We start from the raw sequence: 27,647 nt of genomic DNA on the forward strand, positions 1-27,647 counted from the left end.
TTTCAGATCCAAAATTATATGCTTTTAAGAAGTAAATTATTGTTATCTTTTGATCTCTCTACATACCAATTTCAAATTAAACATAAACTAATCACTGATTTTAGACCATGCATTTGCCATATTTTTCAATACCAAGGTATTCTCAGTTTAAGTTATTTAAAAAATATTATGTCAGTGGAAACTGGTTTGGCTCAGTGGTAGAGCGTCGGTCTGCGGACTGAAAGGTCCCAGGTTCGATTCTGGTCAAGGGCATGTAATGTACATTGGTTGCGGGCACATCCCCAGTAGGGGGTGTGCAGGAGGCAGCACACCCCGTTTCTCTCATCAACATTTCTAGCTCTCTATCTCTCTCCCTTCCTCTCTGTAAAAAATCAATAAAATATATTAAAAAAATAAAATAAAAAATATTATGTCAAAATTTTTGAAAATCAGTCAAAAAATTTCAGTGGTATAAAATCACAAGAATATACATTAAGCAATGAGTACTTGGTTCTGAGATCCTTGTTTTCTTAAAATATGGACCCTAAGTCTAGTCAGTTTTCTCATTAACATTTTTATCTTCTGGGTTACATTAAATAAGCAAACTAACTAGAATACTATGCAATTGTTAAGATAATTTGAAATACTGGTTATTAAAAATTATTAGGGAATAATTATCAGCTATCTTCATATTTTTATAAAATGTCACTCTATATGTATATAGACTATTTTTTGTTCCAACAGATCCTTATATTTTTTTTCTCATCTACTTGTTTCCAAAAGTTGAGTCAATCACAAACATAAAGTCTAACCATGCTAAGAGAGGATCAGCTTTATAAAGTATTCTAAAGAATAGTCTCTCATATTTATGTATAGCATTAATTTCTGCATGAATCATAATTTTTAGCCACATCACTGGTAATGGGTCTGTAATGACTTTGCTAATGACATTTTAGCAGTAGTCAAGAATGACAATGTTAACATTTAAATGTTAACTTTTGTTCTTTCTTGGGAGCTTGAATAGTGGTGGGGTAATTTGTTTGGGCAGAAGGCTGACAGTTTATATTAGCCTAAGCTTTATGTTGGCAAAAGAATCCACTCGTCATGCACATCAATAGCTCTAACTCTCCCTCACTACCTTTTCTATCATTAGCATATAGTTTTCTCTCTTCTGATAGCACCATTTTATGTTTTGCTCTCTTTTAATAAATCTTATGTTATGCCCAGACTTCGTGATCCCCCAAGGACCAGCAGGGAGCCAAGTCCGATGCAATAAACAAAAGAGCCTTCACCATGCTAGCATGTGCTCCTCCCACCCACGCCGGCAGCATGGCGGAAGAGAGCGAATTTCTCCCAGTCCAGGGGTTTTGAGGGCTAAGGATAACTCCGCCCTGCGGGGTGGAGTTGGGAGCTCATCCTTGCCCCGCCCTGCCCTCTCACTTACAATGACTGGTAAAAATTCCATCAGAATAAGCAGGATTCTGTATAATTAATTTTCACAACTCTAGTGAGATACTGTAGTAGCAGTATTTCATTGACTGGGTTGACCTTGAACAAGCTACTTAATTACTCTTGAACTTTAGTAAAGAAATGCTTTTCCTGAAAAAAGATACAACCTGGAGCTTACATTAGATATGACTTTCCCTTACAATCAATAATCAGGAAAGCAGAAAGGAATAATGATTACAAAAGGATTCTGAAGATGAATTCTGCAAAAATTTAAGATAGCTTTAGATTAACTCCAAGATTAGCTGTAAAATTTTTACTTTTTGTTTTGACAATTAAAAATTATGAAAGCTGCCGAGACCGGTTTGGCTCAACGGATAGAGCATCGGCTTGGGGACTGAAGGGTCCCGGGTTCGATTTCGGTCAAGGGCATGTACCTTGGTTGCGGGCTATCCCCAGTAGGGGGTGTGCAAGAGGCAGCTGATCGATGTTCCTAACTCTCTCTCTCTCTCCCTCCCTTCCTGTACAAAATCAATAAAATATATATATTTAAAAACAAACAAAAAAAATTATGAAAGCTATTAGTTTGTTTTCTATTACTGGAAGTTTATTTGACTTAATACTATACATGATACTAATATAGTGAATATGAAACATCAATGAGGACCCACATTATAGATCTCAAGACCTCCCTCATTCCCAGTCAATGTATGTACATATAATCTATTATTCAAAGAAAAATGTCACATAACAGGTTTAAGAGAATACAGAAAAATGTGTTACCCATTAAGCTCCTCAATACCAATTCTTAGAATATGCATCAATGACAGGGAATTATGTGTAGCAGTTAAGAACAATACATTTTGGAGTCAGAGACTGAGTCTGACTTTTTTTGCTGTGGCTTTGAGCAAGCTACCTAATATACCTAGGCTTCAATTTCTTCACCTGCAAAATGAGATCATACTACCTCATAGAGTCAGAGCAAGGACAAGATAATACATGCAAGCTTAGTGGTTACTTAACACATATAAAATGTTGATTAATCATTAGCTACCATTATTATAATTTTCCAGGATACATACAGTATATGATTATGTATTTTTTCTATGTACTCACCCTGACAGAAAGCTTAAAGCTTTATTTTAACAATTAAAAAAAAGGGTCCTGCCCTGGCCAGTGTAGCTTAGAGTGTCAGCCTACGCACTGACAAGTTACGGGTTTGATTCTCAGTCAAGGGCACAAACCTGGGTTGAAAGTTCCATTCTGGCCCCAGTTGGGGCTGGTGCAGAGGCCATCAATGTGTCTCTCTTACATCAATATTTCTTCCTCTCTCCCTTCCTCCCTCACTCGTTCTCTCTCTCTAAAAATAAATGGAAAAAATATTCTTAGGTGATTTAAAACAAATTAAACAGGGGTCCTTCTTTTTCATATTTACAAACATAAATGACCTAAAAAGATGAACAAAAATTCATATTTTAAGGATTTTCTTTGTATTAGTCAGAAAGTCTATCAATATCAATGCTTTTACATGAAAAAGAGTCTGTGTACATGTTTATTAAACTAATGTTTACACACAATACATAAACATTCTTGGAAGCTCAAAGTTCTCTGATGATTGCAATATTGTTTTCAAATAAGCATGATAGAACCTTAAATATTACATCATTCAGATTATTTTTAAAGAGATAAACCTTTGAGAGATCACTCCAACATAACTGTCCATTAAGTATCTGTAGCAAAACTGGTAGATGTTTCAGCATATGGATGGTTCCTCTACTGCCTGGGCACCCTCTGTGACAGCTTTTACACATTTGGCCATTGTCTGTGAGGCTCTGCTAATTGAATCTGAAAGATATTAAGAGAAGTTGAATTTTGATAATACAACTTTTAAGAAAGCACATAGTAAAACTCTGTTTCACATTTTCAGGAACAAAAAAAAGGCTAGATAAAATTATGCAACTATGTGTAAATTTTGTGAGATCAATCAACAAATTCAGAGGATAAGCCCCTTATTAGCTAAATGCTTTTAATAAATATTCCTAGGTATAATTAAATAATTCTATACAGCCAAACAATGTGCCAGTATGCAACTATTAAACATGTTATAGAAAAGCATTAAAGACTCTGGAAAAATATGTAAAATATATACTGTAAGTGAAAAAAAGTTCACACAACAATGTATATTAAAATGCATTCAATTGAACACTTTATTGGAAAATTTCATGGCATATAAATTACATTTCAACAGCTATAAAAAGCAAACAGATTAGAAAGGGGGGTTGAGGACAAATATGTGATACCTTAATCAATAAAGAATTTTTTTTTTAAAAAAGCAAACAAACAAGAACTGAATAATGTTTTTGTTAAAATAAATAATATATGGCTCTAACTAGTTTGGCTCATGGATAGAGTATCGGCCTATGGACTGAAAGGTCCCAGGTTCTATCCTAGTCAAGGGCACGTACCTTGGTTGGGGGCACATCCCCAGTAGGAGGTGTGCAGGAGGCAACTGGTTGATGTTTCTCTCTCACCAATATTTCTAACTTCTATCCCTCTCTCTTCCTCTCTGTAAAAAATCAATAAAACATATTTAAAAAAAATTAAAAATAAGTAAATAATGTATGTATATATCCGAGTGATTGGCCAAAATGTTAAAAAATATAGTTATTTCTGAGTAGTGGGGTCATAGTGATTTTCTTGGTATTTTTAGCTTAGGCATATATTCTACAATGAATACAACTTTTATAACATAACTAAACATCCTATTAAAAATAATCTTAGACATAAGTTGTATCAAAAAAATTAAAATATACTCATACCTGCTTTTAGATATAAAAAATATATATAAATCATCTATGAAGTACCTCTTAACCTAATGTTACATTAAGTGTCGTAAGATGTGCAGTAAACAAGTTTCAATTATTCTGCATTCCTTATAAACATTCCTAACCCCTTCCATTAGAAGCACCATTTAACACGTTTCACCACTGAAGTATTTTGATTTTTCTACTGTAATTCTCAGGAAAACTTTCACAGAAAAATTCTCCCTAAATTGCTACACAGTGATTTTAAATACAACAGTAAAATTTTATATTTAAAATGTTAACTTTTCCTGCATTTTCAAACTCTCCTTATATTTCAAAAAAGGGAATTACAATAAAATTAGAAAATATGAATTATACTAGTTCTGATATTTTAAAATCTTTAAAAATTAAAAATATTAAATACTAACAGGTTATAATCACAATGTTGAATTATTCCTTACCACATTTGACACTTGCCAGTCATGTTGACAATTACATACCTGTCATATAGAAGTCTTTTATTGTTAGCTGAGGTGGAACAAGAGGATCAGCAAGTAGTTGCTGGTTCACTAGCTGCAAAAGAGGAGAAAGAGATCAACAATAGTATTAAAAAATAACTACTGCTCCCTAAAGGATACACTGTTATGAAAACTGCATACAGATAAGTTTTTACCTTGGAGAGCTCACTTGCTTGCTGGAAATAATTAGCTCCTTCAACATCATCATATCGAACAAGATTAGGAGAGACTTCTTCCAATCTGTTCCTTACTTGATCCAGAGTATCATATGGAAGAGTTATGCCTGCAATCTATAACATATCAGGACCCAAAATTTGACATAAAGCTTTAATACTTAAAAATTTTCAAATATTGAATAGTACATGGATGAGCAAAAGTAGGGTCACAATTGTTTATATGGAAAATAACACAATAATCTCTATTATAAAAGGCCAGTGGCTATAACGCTGAAACGCCAAAATGACCAGTCACCAGGAGATGCATAGGGCACCTCTTGGTCTCTCCCCCTCCCCCCCGGCCCACAAGCCACTTGAGGCGGCGGAGAGGGGCTTGTGGTGAGCTACCGTACTCATGCATGGCAGGTCTGTGGTCCCACCGGCGTGGCAGGTCTGGGTCTTGCACGATTTTGGGTGCTGGGCCTCTAGTGAATAAATAAATCTCTATATATAAAAGGCTAATATGCAAAGTGTCCCCTTGGGAGTTCGAACGCTTACCATGATGTGACCACCAGGGGGCAGCACGGAACGAAGGCAAGCCCTGGCCAGCCAGGTCTAGGGATCCTATCTGTGCATGAATTTTGTGCATCTGGCCTCTAGTATAAGAATAACCGCTGTGTTGCACATACTCACAACTATAAACCTGCTTTTGCTCATCCCTATCTGTAATTGCAACTATGGTGAAATAATATAGTACTACTGAAAAATCTACTGGTGTCCATTAGTGTGTATATTAAGCAAGGGGGTAAGAGGGGAACACAACTGTAAAAATTCTGGTAATTCATAAATAGGTGTCAGTACATTAGTAATTTGTCTTTAGAAAATAGACTGATTATGAAATAAATGACTAAAGAGATAATGCTATGCTAAATGTGACTGCTTTTGTTATTGATCATATATAGCTTATAAACAATTGTACAATATTTTAAATCTCATGATGATTCTTTTTACAGTAAAAAGTTAAAATACCAATCTCAAATATCCATTGTTTAAACACATTTTCCCTATAGAGATAATTCAAATCTTCTCTGCATTACAGACTTGACTTTGAAAACCATTCTGACAAGCTAACATGTCAAGCAACCAAGAATAAATACCTCCGAGAGGGCTCTTAAGATTTTCCAGTCTTCTCTCGCCAAGCCAGGAGGTGTCACTGCTACTTTAGTCTGCTGAGCTCGGCCCTCGGTATTCACATAAGTAGCAGACTTCTCTGTGTAAGCTGCTCCTGGGAGAATAACATCAGCTATTGGAGCTCCAACATCACCATGATGTCCTGTGAAAAGACAGAAAATGGCAAACAACATTTTAGTAAAAAACTGATTAGGTACTATTATGTGAACATAGTAAACAGTTTTAAAATTATGAAAGTGTTTCCAAAATTAAAACAATACAATACTGAAATACTGGAATAGCCGAAACCGGTTTGGCTCAGTAAATAGAGCATCGGCTTGCAGACTAAAAGGTCCCGGGTTCGATTCCAGTCAAGGGCATGTACTTTGGTTGCGGGCACATCCCCAGTGGGGGGTGTGCAAGAGGCAGCTGATTAATGATTCTCTCTCATCGATGTTTTTAACTCTCTATTCCTCTCTTTTCCTTTCTGTAAAAAAATTAATAAAATATATTAAAAAAAATACTGGAATAAAGATTAAAACCAACCTTACCCACAATTTAACTCCCTTCCCAAAGAAAATTAGTGTTAAAGTATTTGATATGTATCTTCCTAGATTGTTTACAAATACACAAATATGTACCTCATACACGTATATAGTGGCAACTAGGTATATTATTTCTCTTGATGATTATAAAGTGAAAATGCTCAGATAAGAATAAGACAGTGCCCTAGTCAGCTTGGCTGAGTGGATAGCGCCTTGGCCTGCGAACTGAAGGGTCACGGGTTTGATTCCGATCAAGAACATATGCCTGGATTGCAGGCTTGATCCCCACCCAGTAGGGGGCGTGCAAGAGGCAGCCAATCAATGATTCTCTCTCATCATTGATGTTTCTATCTTTCCCTCTCCCTTCCTCTCTGAAATCAATAAAAATACATTAAACACACACACACACACACACACACACACACACACACACACACAATAATACCTTTAAAAAAATAAGACAGTAATAATACTAAAAAGGGTATATACAGAAAATTATAGAAAATAGTATACTGAATCACTAATAGTTTAACGAAACTTTTTTGGGGGAAAAATGAAATTCAATGAATGGTTATAACACAACATATAAACTTTGATCTCATTTGTGTACATGCTTATATATGCATAGGAAAATGTACGAAGCATGCACATCAAAACCATCATCACCCTAGTTGGGTAGCTCAGCTGGTTAGAGCATCAATGCCTTATGCCAAGGTTGTGGGTTTAATCCTGAATGTATAAATAAGTAGAATAGCAAATCTCTTTCTCTCAAAATAATAAAAATTAAAAATAAATTACTTAATAAATAACAACAAACCACCATCAATAATTATCTCTGGATAGGACTAGATTTTGAGTTTATGCATTTTGGTTTAACTCTATCTAAAGATACAAACTAGCTCCAGGAAAAGCCTATTGTAAATTTATGATGTTTATGTGGAAAATTATGTAATACTTTTCTCTGTAAAATATCCAAAAAACTCTAGACTTCCATTTATTCCAGGGAAACTTATTTCATTTATAATGAGTGAGAGTTCAAGAAAATGAGTCAAATATAAAAAGCCCAAGGAGCACTATTAAATATGATGCATTAAACTCCTGTAACGGAGAACTCATGATTTTTAACTTTTTTACAGTTTCTTTGAAAAGCTGATTTTTAATATTATACAGTATATTACTGTATAAATAAACCATAATTTAACCATTCCTGTTACTAGAAGCATTTAGGTTTAATTCTGTTATTAAATCATATTAAGTAATAAATCTTAATAGCAATATCAACTACATAACAAATAAAACCTATAACTTGGCTTTAAAAATATTGGGAGGGTGTGTGTGGACTATATTGCCATCCAGTTTCTAATATACACAGTGTACTATTCTCTTCCGTTTCTGGTGTCACAGATGCTACTTACCTTGATAAATAATGAAACAATCCTTTGGCAAATCCTGTCGGGTGATACAGCCTCCATCTGCTCCCAGGAGGAACAACACTTTGGGAGGGTTCTTTCGAATTGCTTCCACCCCAGGCTTATAGCCCAGGTCTAAAGCAGCTACTTGGCTGGCAATCCTGTAGAATTAGGGAATTTTAGCATAAGTACCATGTTTCACGATAAAAAAAAATTAAATGACCGTTGGCTGGTGTGGCTCAATTGGTAGGAGCATTGTTCCATACACCAAAAGGTCAAAGGTCAAGGGTTCTATTCCTAGGTTGCCCTTTCTATCCTTAGCTAGTCAGGGCATTAACAGAAGACAACTGATCGATATTTCTTTCTCACACTGATGCTTTGCACTCTCTCCTCCCCGTTCCTCTCTCTGAAAAATCAATGAAAATGTCCTCAGGATTAAAAAAAATTTTTTTTAATGTGATACCTAATTTATTTTCTATTCATGCTGTCAAAAACCACCCCTCATATTTTTTATCCATTTAAAACAGATGTCAAAAGCAGAAATAATAGTCTTTTACTTTTGAAAATGGCAAAAAACAAACAAGATGTCTAGGGACACTGTGTTTCTTCATTAGCTAATATTTAATGAAATAATTTTGGAAGCTTTCTGCCAATTGCAATTATTTTAAGTTGATTCTTATTCCATACAGTTAAGTCACAAAACACATAAGCCAAACACAGTAAATTAAAGAAAAATAGGTGATTTTGAAAGCCAAAAGGGATAAATTTAAACACACTCATAAAACTGTAATTCAGAGAAAATTATAATGAACACAGTGATGTATGTCTGTATGGAATTTTTTCCTGTGAATATATTATTCTTACTAGAAAATAATCTTTTAAAGATAGATGTCCCAAAACCGGTTTGGCTCCAGTGGATAGAGAGTTGGCCTATGGACTGAAGGGTCCCAGGTTCGATTCCAGTCAAGGGCATATACTTTGGTTGCGGGCACGTCCCCAGTGGGGGGTGTGCAGGAGGCAGCTTATCAATATTTCTCTTTCATCGATGTTTCTAGCTCTTTATCCCTCTCCCTTCCTCTCTGTAAAGGATCAATAAAATACATATTAAAAAAAAAGAAAGAAAATAGATGTTTCTCTCTTACATTGATGTTTCTCTTTCTCCCTCTCCATTCTTCTCTCTCTCCAATCTATGGAAACACATCCTCTGGTGAAGATTAAAAAAAAAAACCAAAAAAAAACCCATAGTTGAGTCCTTTGCAGAAACTGAATAGCTGATCCTAAAATTCATATGGAATACAAAAGACCCAGAATAGCCAAACCTATCTTAAAAATGAAAGTGGTGCCCAGCCGGCATGGCTCAGTGGTTGTATGTTGACTTATGAACCAGGAGGTTACAGTTCAATTCCTGATCAGGACACATGCCCAGGTGTGAGTTCAAACCCCAGGGTGGAATGTGCAAGAGGCAGCCAATTATTCTCTCTAATCATTGATGTTTCTATCTCTCTCTCCCTCTCTTTTCCTCTCTGAAATCAATAAAGAAATATATACTTTTTTTAAAAATTATTTCTAATACCAAGAAGAAATTTTTATTTGGTAATAAAAATCGACCAAAGTCAGGACACAAAATTGTATGCACAGTATGATTTTGACTATACTATTTTACAGGGAAATAAAAGACCAGATAAGAGTACATTAAATAGCAATAGTAATTATCTACAGATAGTGGAATAAAGATAATTTTTATTTCATACACTTTCTTCTCTTTCAGACTTTCTTAAACTTGATTAATATAGTCACCAAAAAACTTCATATAACCCTGACTGGTTTGGTTCAGTGGATAGAGCATCGGCCTGTGGACAGAAGGGTCCAGGTTCGATTCTGGTCAAGGGCATGTACCTTGGTTGCAGGTACATCCCCAGTAGAGGGTGTGTAGGAGGTAGCTGATTGATATTTCTCTCTCATAGATGTTTTTAACTCTTTCCCTCTCTCTTCCTCTCTGTAAAAAATCAATAAAATATATATATTTTTTAAAATTTCAGATATATTCTCGTTAGCTTACATTTTCATCATTTAATCAGAGATGTTGCAATTTTTGAAACAAGTTATACTGATTCAGATTTTCAAGATTTTCTCAGCACTTACTGCAATTTTGGTTATTTTTAAATATTTTTTATTATCTTGGGTTTTTCTCACAAAGAAAGTAAAGGTTTCTATATCATACCAGCTGAGAAAATGTTGTTAAATATTAATTTGTTTGTAAATGTAAATGTGACAATGTAATCCATTTATACACAAAATTACTCGAATTTTATAGTATGTAAAACAATACTCAACATACCTATGAAGGATATTCATAACTTTCCAATCACCGGCAACACCACTGCTCATCCGAATCTTTTGAGCAATGCTGGAAACAGCTGCAAGAATTGCTGCCCCATCATTTCTTTGGAGCGCAGAACTACCTAAAACCACCATAGGTTTTTTAGCTTCCTTTAGGACCTACGAAAAAATTTTTTTAACTTTTATTAAAAACACATGAAAACTAAACAACCAAATTTGAATCTATAATATGTTGTCCCCAAGTTTAGTCAGTCAACATATAGACATATATATAGCCATAATTAATCACATTACCTACATGAGATAAAACTGATTTTCTAAAAGTAAGCATGAGGAATCAAAATCCAAGCCAAACCATCTTTGGTCAGGAAGGCTATGAGTGAGAAGAACTGGGGAACGTTCTCTATTGAGAGTCAGATGGTTCTGTGTAACAGGTACCATGTCTACTGTCTTCTATCTACTCTCTAGGACCCAAACAGAGAGGAGGCGGTAGGGAAAGCAATGACTGATAGATCCCAATGCAGTTTGCTTTCAAACATAGCAACTTCCTGAATGCCAAAGACTAAGGGGAAACCCAAGAGGAAAGGAAACTACACATTTGGTAGAAGATGAAAAAATTAGAAGTAAAGCTGTGAATTAAATAGCTCACTCTCCTGCCCAACCTCTGTATCATTCTTCAACAGACAGCTAGCCCTAATCAAACAATCTGCATGAGAATCATGCCTAGGTACTACAAAGAGAAGGATATTCATGGCAAGAGAATTTTCCCAAGGAAATGTGAAGAGTTCAGATAAAGTTTCAATAGCCTCAAACAAAAAAAAAAACCACACTTTTAACACACTTAAAAAAAAAAAAGATTTCAGTATGGCTCAGTGGTTGAGCATTAATTGACACATGCACCAAGAGGTCACTGGTTCCATTCTCAGTCAGGGTACATGCCCTGGTTTCTGATTCAATTCTCAGCAGAGAGCATGCAGAAAGCAGGCAATCAATGTTGATGTTTCTCTCTCATCAATGTTTCTATCTTTTCCTCCCCCTTTTTCTACCCTCTTCCTCCCAAAATCAGTCAAGACATAAAAATAAAAAATAAAAATAAAAAAAAGAGTTCAGATAAGTAACATAATAGAGGGTATAATACAATAAGAGATTTTCGTAATCAGAACTAAGGAGAGAACTGGAGGGGAAATTAGATATGAACAACAATCCAGAAACAATAAAGAACAAAATAAAACATGACTGTAAATACAGGAACAAGAAAGGCTATAAAAATTATATAAAACAAACTGAAAAAGAACGAAGGAAAAAATGGCAGAAAAGATAGAAAAAAAGATCCAATATCTGCATGGTTAAGTGTTCTTGATAAAGAAGATAGAATTGCCCAGCCAGTGTGGCAGGCTTGATCTCCAGTAAGGGGCATGCAGAGGCAGCTCATCCTTGATGTTTCTTTAAAAAAAAAAAAAAAAAAAAAAAAAAAATTATACACACACACACACACACACACACACACACATTATTTCAAAGAAGAAGGGAGAGGGAGAAAGAGATAGAAACATCAATAACAAGAGAGAATAATTGATTGGCTGCCTCCTGCACAACCCCTACTGGGGGTCGAGCCCACAACCCCAGTAGGTGCCCTTGACCAGACCTGTGAATCATGGGTTTGATTCCCAGTCAAGGGCACATACCTCCAGTCAGGGAGCATGTGTGAGGCAACCAGTCAATGTACCTCTCTTACATGGATGTTTCTCTCTCTCCCCTCCCCTCTTTCCTTTCCATTTTCTCTCTCTAAAGATCAATGAAAGAGATCTACGGGTAAAAATTAAAACAAAGAAAGAATAAGAACTTCAATGAAGGTTAAGGTTTAATCCTTTCAGTTTCACTTCAAAGTCTTTTCTGATAATTTCAAATAAAATTAAACTCTGGTAAATAAAAACAGCACGTATGATATCACTTCATTGTTGTCTGCCTATATATGAACAGAGAGATGATTCATCTATCTTGCTCTATATATGAACAGAGAGATGATTATAATGTATTATCAATATTTGTTTGGGGCGGTAGGATTTTAAATGTTTTACTTCCCTGATCTTGTCTATACTGCTGTAATTTTTTTTTTTTTCAGTTACTTAGCATTTTCTCATATCAATAATACCTCCACATGCCCAATGATACATTTCACACAAAAGACATTCCAAATAGGTCAACCAGCCTCATCCAGGCCCCACCCAAGGCACTCACAGATCAACACCCCAGCCCTATACTACTCAACACATCCAGATCTAAGCCTTCATCACTTGATTCAGCAGACCCTCAAGTTCCCACAAAAGTTTCCAGCCATGTCTGAGAGGCAGCCGTGGGGCGGAGGCAGGCAAGGAGCGAGCTGTTCCGGGCCTGGCTGCTCCAGGCCTGGCCTCTGTTGCTCTGGTTCGTTCCACAACCAGCTGCTCCGGGTCTGGTCACTGCCGCTCCCGACCTAGTTGCTCTGGACTTGGCTGCTGCTGCTCCGGGCCTGGCCGCACCCGACCCGGCTGCTCTGGGCCCGGCTGCTTCGGGCCCGGCCGCTCCGGGCCTGGCCGCTCCCAGCCTGGCAGCTGCTGCTCCGGGCCTGGCCGCTCCCAGCCTGGGAGCCGCTGCTCCGGGCCTGGCCGCTCCCAGCCTGGCAGCTGCTGCTCCGGGCCTGGCCGCACCCGACCCAGCTGTTCCGGGCCTGGCCTATACTGCTGTAATTTTTAACAGTAATCACATAACATTACAAAAGCAAGAAATTTTAACAATACTTAAAAATCAGTAAGTGTAGATACATGAGAGTACCTGGCTGAATGGATGAGAACCCGAAGCAATGTTTTGAAGAATTTGGGGAGAATCTCCCAGATGGTCATATCTGTAAGTGAGATCCACTTGGCTGCCTATAAGGGCCACTTTTAAGTCATTATGAAGCCAGCTGAAATAAAAACAGCAACGTTTTCAGAGCGAAATTACTGAGCTATTGGTCTCATTAATGCTAGTGTTACATGTTATTTAAGTTACAAAATGTTAAAAGCACAAAAACATTAGCAGAATATTTACTTAACAGATATAATTTACTGTGTACCTTTCAAAATAAAGTGTTACAAAAACACACACTAAGGTATTCAATTGATTAATTTTCTGTGTAAGAATGCTAACTGTATAAACAAGCTATAAATAAAAACAAATTTTAGAATAAATGATCTGTATATTTGCCATATTTACACAACAGAATTATCTCCTAATTATCCACTAAAGCCATTTAAATATAGTTCATCAAAGCCCTGTTGGGTGGCATCATCTGGTACACCTAAAAGGTTGCATGTTCAATTCCCAGTCAGGGAATATAACTAGGTGGCAGGTTTGATCCCATTGGGACACATATGGGAGGCAACCAATCAATGTTTCTCTCTCACACCACTATTTCTCTCTCTCTCTCTCTCCCCCCCCCACCTTTTCTCTAAAAATCAATAAACATATCCTCGAGTGAGGAATATATACATCATATATGTATTTCATGAAAACAACTACCTCATTCATATTTACTCTCTCTGACATGAAAGTATGGATCCAGTTCCTCAAAAAGAGTTATAAATGCAGTGAGCACATGTTTTGATTTGTCTGAGACAGTGCTGGCTGTTACTTGTTATCCTGGAGTAATTAACACCTCCCTATTTCACTCTCAACAGTGTCCCGGTTTAGACAATAAATTATATGACTGACCTATCCATAGGTCTCTAAGATACAAAAAGATGGAGAGGCATTCTACAAAATAATTGCCCTGTGCTCTTAAAAAAAAAAAATGCCCCCAAAAGGGACTGAGGAATCATAACACTAATTACAATGTGTGACTCCAGACTAGATTCTGGCAGGAAAAAAATTACTCAAACAATTATGGGAAAATTGGTAAAATCTAGACATAAACTGTGGAATAAATAATATTGCATCAATACTAAATAATATTGCATCAATACTAAATCAAGTATTTGATTTGATGCAATAATATTGCATCAAATCAAATACTTGATTATTTAAAAGAATGTCCCTTGTTCTTAGGAGACCCACATAGAAGTATTTAGGAATAAAAGGACATCATGTTTAAAATTTACTTTCAAATAATTCAGAAAATTACATTCACACATATCTACATGGAATAAGAATAATAAAACAAATATGACAAAATGTTAACATTGGTTAATCTGGGTGAACAGTATTACAAAATAGAGTGCATACAAAGATCATTTCAAGCATCTTGAATTATCCTATATAATAAAGAGGTAACATGCATATTAACCCTCACACCCTTACAAGATGGCTGCCTACAATTAGGCCTGCAGGGGGGGTGGTTAGTGAGGGACGACCAAATGACTGAAGAAGTAGGCTGCATGGGGCAACCAGGCCAGCGGGGGGAGGGGGGCCCCCCCCGCACAGGTCAGTTGGGGGCGACCAGGCCAGCGGAGAGGATAGGTGAGCGATTAGGAGCCAGTGGTCCAGGATTTTGAGAGGGATGTCTGATTGCTGAGAGGGATGTCCGGCAATCGGACATCCCCCGAGGGGTACCAAATTGGAGAGGGTGCAGACTGGGCTGAGGGGACCCCCCCCACCATTTACAAATTTCGTGCACTCTAGTTTAAAAATAAAAGATCATTAGGAGGAGAGGGGGATAGACCTGTTAGAAACTGTCCTCCAATAGTATTTTAAAGTTTTACTCTAACACTTAGAAATCAGCTAACGTAATAAGTTTTCATATATAAAACAAATTATCACATAAATATATTTAAAACCTGAATACTATTACTAACCTCTTTCGAATTCTAGCATTAAATAGTGGTGCCTCAAAACGTGGATTTGTACCAACCAGAAGGACAACATCTGCCTCTTCCACACCAGCAATTGTAGTATTAAGAAGATAATTGGAACGCAAATCTGTGCTAGAAATACAAAATTAAAAATACAAGTTTACTTTAAAGCTAATATACACTGACAATCTACAAATATCTTCATGTCAACAAACCTATGGCAATCCCAGACAAAACATTTATATGAAGTATTCCTAAATTACATCAAAGTTTCAGAAACTTATTTATAATTGGATTCTGCAATAGCTCCTGATTTAATGCTGATCTATATGTGAAAATCAATTAGCGGGCATGTTAGAGGAGCCAAGTTGTCACATTTCAGCCATAGATACCAGTACTCTAGATGTGTTGGGTGGGGGGAGGCAGGAAGGAAGGAAACCTAAATCCTAGTTCATAATTCTCACCCAGCTCCTGCCGTGGGGAAGACCTCTTCAGTGCACAGGGTGTCAGAGTCCACTCTATTAAGCAGATCTTTGAGAGCTACCAGGGCTTCAGCATCCACCAAGCCACCTGCAATTGCTGCTACATCTTTGCCTTGAAAAGTCTGCAACTGGAAATGAATGCAAAAGGTATCACTAAGAAGTTTTCATTCAGCGAAGACCACAATGAACAGTTCAGAAAACAAAATAATCATTGCACACATACAATTTCCAATTGTAACTGAAAAATAAAATTAAAAAAATAATCATTTTCAAGTAGGAAAAAAAGCAACAAACTTCTAATAAAATTTCATACCAATGATTAATCTAACAGTGAGATGCAGAGGTATATGTGGGACCAATCCTAATAGCAGCAACTTGGAAGGAAGCTGTTTGTTTTAAATTAGGAACAAAAGGGCCTTAAAAAAATGAGGTCTAGAGGATGAAGAGTAGGAGTTATGGTTAAATACAACTTTTTCTCAAGTGCCTGTCATTCCCTCAACCCTTCATGTTGAAAGGCATCCCCTCTACTTTTGCTCTGGCAAACTAGTATTCATTATTCTTAAATTCTGCCTGAGGAGTCACCTTATCCAGGACGGCATCCTTGATATGCTAGCCCTGGTTAAGCACCACTCACTTATCATTTATATTTCATATATGATTTCCTGCACAACTACCCATAGCAGCATATGATAATTGCCTAATTAGGTATCCTTCCCTCCAAGACTGTGTTAGTTATTTCTATATCCCTGCATCTAGCATTACATCTGGCATACATTTCTCAATAAATGTTTGGTAAAGATAACCTTCGTAAAGGGCAAGAAGTGAAAAAATAAAGATGTCACTGAAAAATCACAAGTACTACTTATTCTATTTCAATGCTTTACCATTCCGGCTACACGAGAGAGTGCATCCTCCCAGGAGGTATAGGTTAAAAGCCCTCTTTCATTTCTGACCATCGGCTCGGTAAGTCTTTGACGTTTTAGCCCATCATAGGCAAATCTAGATAACAGAAATTACACCATTTGTGGAATCTTGATAAAGAGGCAACTATAATTTCCAAGTTTAAAATCTAAAAAAAATATTATTTAAATTCAGTATCAAGTAAGTTAATAAACACCTGACAAGCAATTGTTTGTTTGTTTTAGATATAAACTAATAAACATTTTATGAACATCAGATAAAAACCAAAACACCATCTATAAAGCTTGAATTATTATTACTTATTTTTAGCTACCTGAATAATCTTAAAATTACACAAATAAACTGAAAAAGCTAAATCATTTTTATTTATAAAACTTGAGTGCCTCTAGATATTTCATCAAAAAACTATGCTGCATAAACTCTTATATTTTGCTTATTTTCTCCAATGAACAAACTGACATATCTTCATCTACTTCAATTTCTCCATTTAGAAAGAAAAAAAAATATCTCAAAGTTAATATGAAAACCAGTGACATATCTAAAACTATTAATGTTAGTTTTGTCCAATTCTCTATATTAATAGTACAGAATTCAATAGTCTTATAGTCATTAATTAATTTGCAACTATATAAAACATAGTTTTTTTTAAAAAAGGAGAGCAGTGTAGCATATACCTGGTTTTATCAGAGATCCACTCTTCATTAATGTCCTCATGCATTCTTGGCAAAATTCTCATCACCTCTCCAGTTCTTGTGCTTACCACAATATTACTTCCAACTGCATCCATTACATCAATAGATTCTGTCTTTCTGAGAAAATAAATACATATATTTGCCTCGTTGATTTTATGAATAAGAATAAAGTTTCTGCTATCTGGTTTACCCCAAACAAAAAACTGTGTAATTCCTTTATGAATTTCTAAAAATAATGGAACTCAGAGAAAATGCTTTAAAATTTTTTTTTTAAAACCCTCATATTTGAACACATCACATAAATTCCTAATGCAAAAATGAAGCTTTTAAAATTATTATCTGATATAGAAGCCAATTGGAAGGGTTCTAAATGGGCAAATCTGAAATAATCCGAGTATCAAAATAAACAAGGGAGAGATTTCTGGCGTGGTTAGTTAAGGAGTTTGACAATTCCTTCTTCTCCCTCCCGCCCCCCTCCCCCCAAAAAACACAACAAAAATAACACTGAACAAAATTAACAAAAACAACCAATTCAACACTCTGGAAAACTACCAAAGGGAAGCTCATGAGAAACTCTTATGCCTGGAAAAACTGCTTAACTTTGAATAAGACAGTGGCAATCAGTGGTATTCTGGCTTAGGGCAGCTCTGAGCCCTTCTCCCACCACTGTGAACTGGAAGTTGAGCCAGGAGAAGACAGGCTATGAAGATGGGAGCTTTCCTGCAGATAACAAATCACTCCATTTGGAGCAATGAGCAAAGTTGCCCGGGGAAGTGATATGATGGAGATCCTTGAGCTGAGGAGAGCCAAGGGTACTAGAGGCTGTAGCCACAGTTGGGGCAAGCACTCCTAGCAAACGCTGTGCATATATGTGCAGCTGAGGCCAGAGAGGGCCCCAAGCTATTCACACTCCTAGACAACACTGAGATTCAAAGCATCCAGTGGAAAACACAGTTGGGCCAACTTGAAAACAGCCTGAACTTTGAGTGTGCTCCTGTATCCACACACAGATCTACTGGCAGAGTATGGATGCCTTATTGGCTGAGGAGAAGGGAGCAAATATCTAATTAAACATCTGTTTTGTACCGTTCTCCACCCCCAATCTTTTGCGTATTTAAATACAATGTTTGACATCAGGAATTTTAAGAAACCCATAAATTCTGGTGGAAGTTTAAAATTAGAGAGGAATTTGATTATATGTTTCTAATATCTTTAAAATATTCAAATTTGTTGCATTACCTACTACACCTCTTGGTTTAATCAGAAGAATCAGAGATATATAAGAAAATTTATGAATGTTTACCATAGATTTATAATTATAAAAATAGAAACAAAATGTCTAATCATAAGAAAGTACAATATATTCATATAGTTAAGAACTTAATATACCATAAAAACAGACCATAAATTTTAAACTTGCAGTTTCATTCTATCCTCCAATCTATAACTACTTATTTTTGAGCAAAAGAATTTTATCTGCCCAGTTGTCATGGCTCAGTGGTTGAACATCAACCTATGAACCAGGAGGTCATGGTTCGATTCCCAGTCAGGGCATATGCCTGGGTTGCGGGCTTGATCCCCAATGTAGGGTGTGCTGGAGGCAATCAATCAATGATTCTCTCACATCACTGATATTTCTATCTCCCTCTCCCATTCTCTCTGAAATCAATATATATATATATATATACACACTAGGATTTTACTTAATGCAAACAAATAATTTAGCAGACCAAAGCACTTAGGACTCAGAAAGAAAATTCTTTGAAAAAATTTTAATAGTAGCAAAGGGCAAAAATTATTCAAAAAATACAGTAAGTACCTTGTTTCCCAAGGCCGGGCAGTGAAGGCATAGGGCTTAGATGTCAGGGCACCTACAGGGCAGATATCAATGATATTCCCAGACAGCTCAGACATAAACATCTTTTCAATGTAAGTGCCAACTTGCATATCATTTCCTCTGCCTGTTGTTCCCAAATCATCTACTCCTGCAATCTCACTTGCAAACCTGCAAGATAAAAATATACCATAAAGTGGTCAAATCCAGCAAAATTAACCTCCTTTCTTACAATGATTTTCAAGCACTAAAAAAAGATGTGAGTATATTTTCAAAGGTGAGTATACGCCATAGATAAAAAATAATTCAATAGCCCCACTGATGTGGCTCAACGGTCAACTGTCAACCTGTAAACCAGGAGGTCACAGTTCGGTTCCTGGTCAGGGCACATGCTTGGGTTGCAAGCTTGATCCCCAGTTGGGGGTCATGCAGAAGGCAAGTGATCAATAATTCTCTCATCATTGAGGTTTCTACCTCTGACCTCTCGCTTCCTCTCAGAAATGAGTAAAAAATATATATTTTAAAAAATAAAAATTCAATGTTTGCATTTAATTGACGCATAGCACACATACATAAAATTGCATAAATTACATGTATATAGCTCAGCAAATTATCACAGAGTTAATACTTATGGATTTTTATTTTTTAATTCAACTGACATTGATATTAACCAAAAGTGACCAACTTATTTATTTTATTGCTGATGCAAAAAAAACATTAAAAACATTCCTCTTCTCCCACCAAATGAAAGTGATGTTATTTCACCAAATTTTATGAATATTAAATAAGTATACAAATGATATTCCAGAAAAGGGGGGGGGGTGGCGAATTACCTAATGCAGCGAGTACACTGTATACATCTAGTCATAATGGTCTTTACCAACGGCCCAATATTCTTGTCCTCCACAGCACGTTTCCCCTCTAAAAACCGGCTCCTATCACTTCCAAACATCATGGACTGGTCCTTAAATAGATTACAAGAGAGTTAATCTAATGCTGCTAATAAAATTAAAACTTGAGACAACCAAAAAGATTTACAAGGTGAGCCCACATACCTGCAGATCACATTCGCCTCCCTGATCACAAATAGGGCAGTCCAATGGGTGATTTGCCAATAAGAACTCCATCACACCTTCCCTGTATGAAAAGTTGTCAATATATAAAATGGTTTTCATATGCTATTTAAATAACCTTCACAGATGTATGCTATCGTATAGTATTAATTTTACAGTTATAGTCAGAAATGTCAATGTAACCATTATCCAAGTAGTATTAAACACAACCTAAAAAATGCTTATAGAAGCCTAGAATAAAGTATCATTAGAGAATCTAAAAAATTATGACTTATAACAACACAAAATTACCGAAAGTTGAATAGTCCTCAAAAAATATTTATATTAATTGAAACAAAAACACACACACAAATGCAAAGCAAATCAGGACCAGTACAGTAATATTTCTCTGCAACAATCTCAGTTCAATCATTTTCTGCTCTAGGAAAAGTTACTAAGCCAAGCAACAATAAGTACCTGGCTTTCCTAGATTTCTCTGAGTTTGTCAAGATATTCCAACCTTTCATTACTGGCATGGCACAAGCAGCTACAACCTGAAATTTCAATAGAAACAACTGTAAGCATTTGTGTTTGTAATTATAAGTAACCCGACATATAAAAACATTAAATTATACTTTTGAAAAACAAGCAAAAAAGAGTACTTTTGAAGACTGAATTTTTTAACTTTCATATTCAGAATATGATAATCTAACACTTTATATTTCTTTTAGAAACAAATAAGACATTCTACATCTTAATTTTATTCTACCAATGCAATTTTCTATAAGAGGGTCTGAAACAGATAATCAAAAAACTGCTTTTTTTATTAGCAGGCATTACTGAATTAAAACTGCAGAAGCCTAAATGAAATTAAACTCAAAGTGAACCTCTTCACTGCTACCCTTTTCTCTACTGAAAACGACACAACAGAAGCACTTCTGATGTACTGCTTAGCAACTCCACATCCTAGTTTCTAGTTGTGTGTCATATAGCCATTTGGAAATATTGTCAGCTATAAAAAGTCACCTTAAATTTCTAAATTTGTTAGAATTTTATAGCCTTTGTATTTACAAAGCACTTTCATCAATGTGTTTCCATTTTTGAAGAGAACTAATCACACAAAAAAGTAAATTTATAGATAGAAGAAAACAGGGCTGGATTCTCCACTATAACAACAGTGATTCTAAATACAGTTTGCTCTAAGATTGAAAATTTTCTACCTTCTACAGCATGGAGTGGAATTTTATGTAACAAGTACCTTAGGAGCTTTCTCAATTTCAACAAGGCACATCCTGCAGTTTCCAGCAATTGACAGCCTTTCATGGTAACAGAATCGAGGGATCTGCATGCCAACCTTCTCACAAGCCTAGAAGACAACAAGTAAAGAAGTTTTGCATTAGAATAATCTGATCTCATTCTAGCTGTGCCTAAGACACGGGAGGGGTGGTGAGGCCATCCGCCTACCTATCTTATTAGTCCTATTTATAAATAAATATCTATGTTTTCATTAATCCTTACTTCATCCCTGAGGAGATTTCCTTCCTTTGCTCTGATTCCAACCCATCTGCTCTGAAGCTGCCTCTTTAAGGATCCACAGCCATGTGTACACTTTACGTGGAAGAAACTAGATGAAGCATCCTCAGACTCAAGGCTTGATTCCCCATTTCCACTCTGAACCACTGTTCACCCCTCCCATTGAAACTCTATCCCACTGGTTTCGTACGCGGACATCTTCTTTACCTCCTCCTCTAGATTAGAGACTCCGTTTCACACAGCCTCACTGGCTATGATCTGGTTCTAGCTTTGGCTCCAAATAGCCAACCCAGGACTCACCCCCCTACTTTGACTGAAGCTCTTCCCAGTTCCTCTTTGCCTAGTAAGGGGGATTAGTTCTATCTACCAATTAGCACTCCTCCTCCTCTGAGCCTACAATAAGCATATTCAAATTTCCTCTAAAGTTAGTTCTTCCAGCTTAAACCCTCACTTTAAAGCAATCTCATCAATGTCCAATGTATTAACTACTTAATCAGGAAAAATGCAGTCTTCCTACTTGCTACATGCAGTAAAAGAGATATTATCACAGCCTTTGTACTATCTCACATTCTATTTGATGACATCTATAGTTCATCTGCAGCCCAGAGTTCTCTCTTCTCCACGCTTTAAACAGGCATCTATGCAAGTGTCTGCTCCAAAGAATTAAAATTCAACCTATTTCTGTCCCCTACTAATTCACCCCAAATTAAGCCAACAAATAATCCACAAAAATTCCTCTGCTCTTCATCATCCCTAAAGGCCTATCTTACCTTTCACTCTCCTTTAATTCTAACATCTTGTTTTCATTCCCATCGCTACCATCTATTTTAGGCCTTTTCATTTCCTGCTCCATTAATGCAAGATACTCTTTCCTTCTCTCTCAGTCCAGTCTTGTTTTTCTCCAAAGCCATCATCCTATTGTCACTGACATATTGCTCAATAGCCACAAAAACTCTGGATGGGTGAAACCACAAGCTCTTTAACATGGCTTATATCTTATTTCATGACTGGACCTTCCCTACAGAATAATTTGGTTTCCTGTTATCTCATCTTCTACATATACCTTATGTTCCATCAATACCAAACTACGTGAATCTTCCTTGTCTATATCCTCTCAAATCTTCTCAGAAATAACCTGAGATGCTTCTAATATCTCTTTCTACACCCCCAATTCCTGCCAAAATACTCTGCACTGTACCTTGAACATATTTTTGTTATATATTTATTGTTTACATGTCTGTGCCTGGCAGACAGTCCAGAAATGGTGGCTAAAATGAATACACAGCATTTGGCTCTGTGATAACTTGCTGACACAACAATGAATCACTTCTGCATGAACAATTTTCTTAGTTGCAGAGGATAATTGATTAACTCTGGATAAATTCGGAGAAACTAAATATTCAAGAATGTACTGCCTTCACTTACCTGTTTTGTAGGTTATACTCCTAGAAATATACTGAAAATAGAAAGGTTACATGAAAGTCAAAGCATCAAGCAGGCTCACAACAAACAAAGGTTACTTTTCCCCCAAACTTACCCATATTAACTAATAATTTTAAGTAACTTGAAATTTCTTAATGAGCATTTATTTAGAAGGCAGAAGTGAAACAAAAGAATTGCCATTGTTCACCAAGAAAGTGAGAAACAGCCCTGGCTGGGAAGCTCAGTTAATTAGTGTCGATCTGATATGCCAAGGTTTCAGGTTTGATCCCCAGTCAGGGCACATACAAGAGACAACCAATGAATGCATAAATAAATAGAGCAACCAACCTATGTTTATCTCTTTAATCAATAAAATAAAATTTAAATAAAAGAAAATCAGAAACATAAATGACAGCTCACTTTGGAAGATTTCAAATCAGTTATTTTCATGTACCAATAGTTCTTTTATGAGTATTTATTAAGAAATCTTGAAAAATTTAGAGATAAATAAACAGTATAAAGAAATAAATTGGTATTTTTCTAAAAAGCAGAACATACACAAAAGTAGAGAATTAGAAATATGCCTACTTGCAGGACAGTAGTTCCTGGTTCCACCATGACAGGTTGGCCGTCAACAAATACTTCAATTAAGTTGCTTGCTGCTGTGGCAGTTGTTCGAACTGACCATTAAAAATATTGAAGTGAAAAATAGATTAATACAGTGAATTCATTATAGCAGAGGATAATGGGTTAATTACCTCTAAAGCCTAAAATTTCTCTAGATTCAAACTTTTAAAATACTGAATTACAAAAAAGCTTTTTAATCTTGAATACCACACAGAATATAGTTGTCTACTTTTAATAGCAATTTAAGTTAAAACTTTTAATACTACTAAAAATATGTTCATGGAAAGACCACTTTTCAAAATCAGAATGACTGTTTTTTTCATTTGTGGCACTGATGGGCAGTTCCAGTTACTTTATATTCCATGATGACTTCTATAAACTGTTTAAGGTAAGTTATAATTCCCAAATTATCCTACTTGACTTGGGTCATTTGTTTCTATTTTTATTTCAAACAAATTAAGAGTTTAGGGTCTTTCAATAAACATTCCATAGACCTATGGATTTATAAAAATAGAAAGTCGAGGACAAACAAATGCAAATTAAAAAAAATACTCACCATATTCTTTAGAAGACTTAGAAAGGCCTACTAAGGCCCTTCTCACAGGTATCCTTAACATGTTGCTAAGAATGAAACAAAGAAGAGTTATATTATTGTAGAAAGAATCCTAATTACAAACTTTTTGGTAATACTTTATGGTTTTAAAACATTCCACATACATTATTTCATTGAATATTGACAAATCCTGGTATTTTCCCTCAAATTCTATAGATGAGAATATTCAGTCTCAAAGAGATTACTGACCTATACCATATCAAGGAGCCAAGCAGCAGCAGCTGGTATATAAATGTGGGCCTTCTAATTCTATGTAAAGGGAAGTTTTGTTGTTTTTAACTGTTAACAAATTATCACACTTAAAATACTATTATACAATAAAATAAAGTTCAAAAATAACAGTGAGCTGCCGAAACCGGTTTGGCTCAGTAGAAAGAGCATGAGCCTGCGGACTGAAGGGTCCCGGGTTTGATTCCGGTCAAGGGCATGTACCTCGGTTGCGGGCACATCCCCAGGAGGAGGTGTGCAGGAGGCAGCTGATCCATGTTTCTCTCTCATTGATGTTTCTGCCTCTCCCTCTCCCTATCCCTCTCTCTCTCTCTCTCTTTCTCTCTCTTTCTCTCTCTCTTCCTGTAAAAAATCAATAAAATATATTAAAAAAAAAAAAAGAACAACAGTGAGCTTATCATTAATGTCTATGTAAAGTAAAGCCTACCTTTCTACGTTCATGTCCTAACAATATGCCTTCTAATATTCTTAGCAATTATATTGTAAATGCTCCTGACATATTCTGAGCTAGCTCACAAGCGCAACCCTTTGAAGTGTCTAGAGTGCCATTTGCTGTGCTGAATAGTACATTTAACTTACAGATTTGCAATCATCTGTTCTTCTCCTACTGCATTATGAATTTATCTTCAATGTCTAACCCCAAGGCTGACACAGTAAGGTCTAAAACACTGGTTCTCAACCATGAAGAATTCTGCTTCCCAGAGAACATTTGGCAATGTCTGGACACATGGTTGTCACAACTGGGGGAAAGGTACAGGCATCTAGGGGCAAGGCCAGGGTACTCTAAACATCCTACAATGCACAACACCAGACAGTCCCCCTGAGTCATCCAAAGTGTCCACAGTGCTGGACGTTGAAAAACCCTGCTCTGAAAGGTTTGCTGAATTACTGAAATACACAGAAGTGCATTACCTAAACAACAATTAAAGACATGTATGAGTAAACAGAAAAGTTAGCTGAACTTTTAGAGGTTTTTGTCCATTCACTTGAACAGATGGGCTAAGCATCCAAATTGTAGTTTTTCACTTGGAATTTTCAAAAATGCAAATTGTGCATTCAGAATATATCAACATAAAGAATTTCCAAGGTAAAGAGAGTGGAAAATAATGTACAGAGTGTCCCAAAAAATGTATACACACTTTGAATATAATTTTAAAGGCAGTTTATTAAGATACATTTAACAGCTATTTGCTGTTAAAGCGTGTACACATTTTTTGGGACACCCTACGTGTTAAGCATCAAGTTTCATATACTTGCTACAGATGATATACAATAGGGAATTTCATTAAATCAGTTTTCAAATAAGTCATAAAACTTATCAACTCTGAATCTGTGATACTGAATTTGCAGGCAGCAGGTCTGTCACCTACTAGTGTATGGTTTTTGGTAAATGAGTAACCCATACTTCCTAGGCTGTGCTATTCGTTGGAGCCGAATAAATGTCAGTTCAAGCTGAAGTGAGTTCAGGCAGTATTGGCCCCTTAAGGCCGGTTTTAAAGTGCCCTTTCGTGCCCCTTCTCACACTCTCAGCAGACACACCGTATATACATCTTTATTCCACCTAGCCGAAGGCAGGTTTCAGTACCTACTGCACTGTAAGCTCCTGGACAAGAAATAATGCCCTCCGGTCACTTCCTTTCTCTGGAGACTTACTACCAGGTCCCTGGGGTTAAATAACCATCCAATAGGCCAGTGCTTCCCAAACTTCTCTCGTGATGAGAATCACCTGGTGGAGTTGTTAAACTACAGATTTCTGAATCCCAACTAAGAGGTGCTAAACTAGAATTTTGGGGAACATATAGGTAAAATTGTATACTTAACTAGTGCTCTAATACATATAGGTAAAATTGTATACTTAACTAGTGCTCTAATACATATAGGTAAAATTGTATACTTAACTAGTGCTCTAAGTTAAGTATACAATTTTACCTATATGTTCCCAAAAATCCTAGTTTAGCACTTCTTAGTTGGGATTCAGGAATCTGTGTTTTAACAACTCCACCAGGTGATTCTCATCATGAGAGAAGTTTTGGGAGACACTGCAATAGGCTAATCACCAATTTCCAGAATGAGCAGCATCTGCCCTATGAAAACCTGATGTAGAGGTAAACCTCAACTTGCTGAATCCGAGTAATGACAGATTCAAAAATCACAAATCAACGATGCACACACCATTTGGTGGGAGGGAAAAGAACATTAAACAAAAACAGACTCTGACGTTTCGTCATCAGAAGCGGGTCCCGTTACATTGTCTGGAGCGGCGCTGGGTCTGACCCACCGCCTTGCAGAACAGGCGCCGGAGCCCAGGGACTTGCTAACGGGGCGGCTGTGCCGCTCGCAGGCGACCTTGGGATAACTTTCGGAGTCTCCTCCGTCAGTTTCCCCACCAGCGAACGGACCGAAAAAGTGCTACCCAAACGCAAACGAACAAACTAAACCCAAAGGGACAATCGGAGGCGCGGACGGTTGCTACAGCGATAGTGCACGCCAGGCACCGGCGGGGTGCAGATTCGGGAGGAAAGGCTCCGTCTTCGGGCTTCGGTCGCCGGACACCGGTCCTCTTCTAGGGAGCACGGCGCCCTGCTCCCCGGCCAGGGGCACGTCCTGCATCTCCGCTGCGGAGGAAGGTCACCCCAGCTGCCTGCGGGCCGGCGCTCCCACGGCCGCCGCCTGCTCGCCGGCTCCAGCAGCCCGGACTCCACGGCCAGCAGACCTCACCTGCCGGCCCGCGGGCTCCCGGGGAGGCGGGGTGGGACGCGGCGCCCAGTCAAGGACAAGGGGAAAGTGAGTCTCCCGGGCCAAAGGAACGTTTTGTCAAGAAACAAACTCCTGAGGCCCCGGCGCCTCCACCTTCTCACCCACACACGGCCTCACCTTCTCTCCGGAGCCGCCGAGGGCACTCGGCTGGACTGTCTGCGCCGGCACCGGACCCCCTTAGACGCCCGGTAGCTTATTCAATATGGCGGCCTCGGCGAACTCCGACAGCCGGGCCCGGAGGACGGGAAGCCAGGAGGGACCAGAAACCTCAGGTTCGCCAGGCTCCCCCCGCTCAGGCCCGCTCCGGCAATTTCC

The 27,647-nt window shown here is 37.1% G+C and overlaps 1 protein-coding gene and 1 long non-coding RNA gene across 2 annotated transcripts in view; one reads left to right on the forward strand and one right to left on the reverse strand.

Moving 5' to 3' along the window:
• Positions 1-6,109, forward strand: part of LOC311626593 — a 29,280-nt gene extending 23,171 nt beyond the window's left edge. Inside the window, exon 3 of the long non-coding RNA XR_014795727.1 lies at positions 6,002-6,109. This is a non-coding gene — a long non-coding RNA (uncharacterized lncRNA). The remainder of the gene's footprint in view (positions 1-6,001) is intronic.
• On the reverse strand, positions 2,011-27,587 carry NDUFS1 (NADH:ubiquinone oxidoreductase core subunit S1). Its single transcript, XM_084892191.1, has 19 exons — positions 27,450-27,587; positions 24,291-24,355; positions 23,696-23,787; positions 21,411-21,518; positions 20,630-20,706; positions 20,156-20,237; positions 19,934-20,064; positions 19,086-19,271; positions 17,249-17,383; positions 16,538-16,652; positions 15,636-15,781; positions 15,175-15,303; positions 13,178-13,307; positions 10,365-10,525; positions 8,033-8,187; positions 6,060-6,235; positions 4,903-5,037; positions 4,730-4,802; positions 2,011-3,270 (listed from the first exon to the last, which is right to left on the reverse strand). Exons 2-19 carry the CDS (start codon positions 24,349-24,351, stop codon positions 3,179-3,181), a joined length of 2,184 nt encoding a protein of 727 aa, XP_084748317.1. The 5' UTR covers positions 24,352-24,355; positions 27,450-27,587; the 3' UTR covers positions 2,011-3,178.
• Between the last annotated feature and the right edge of the window lie 60 nt (positions 27,588-27,647).

Source organism: Pipistrellus hanaki (genome assembly GCF_964339955.1).
Source record: "Pipistrellus hanaki genome assembly, chromosome: 8".
NCBI lineage: Eukaryota > Metazoa > Chordata > Mammalia > Chiroptera > Vespertilionidae > Pipistrellus > Pipistrellus hanaki.

Coding starts and splice junctions, on each gene's coding strand:
- NDUFS1 (XM_084892191.1), bottom strand. CDS start 24,351: ATGTTAAGGATACCTGTGAGAAGGGCCTTAGTAGGCCTTTCTAAGTCT. Junction 13,308..15,174: donor AATGCTAGAATTCGAAAGAG/GTTAGTAATAGT, acceptor TTTTTATTTCAG/CTGGCTTCATAATGACTTAA. Junction 4,803..4,902: donor AAGCAAGTGAGCTCTCCAAG/GTAAAAACTTAT, acceptor CCTCTTTTGCAG/CTAGTGAACCAGCAACTACT.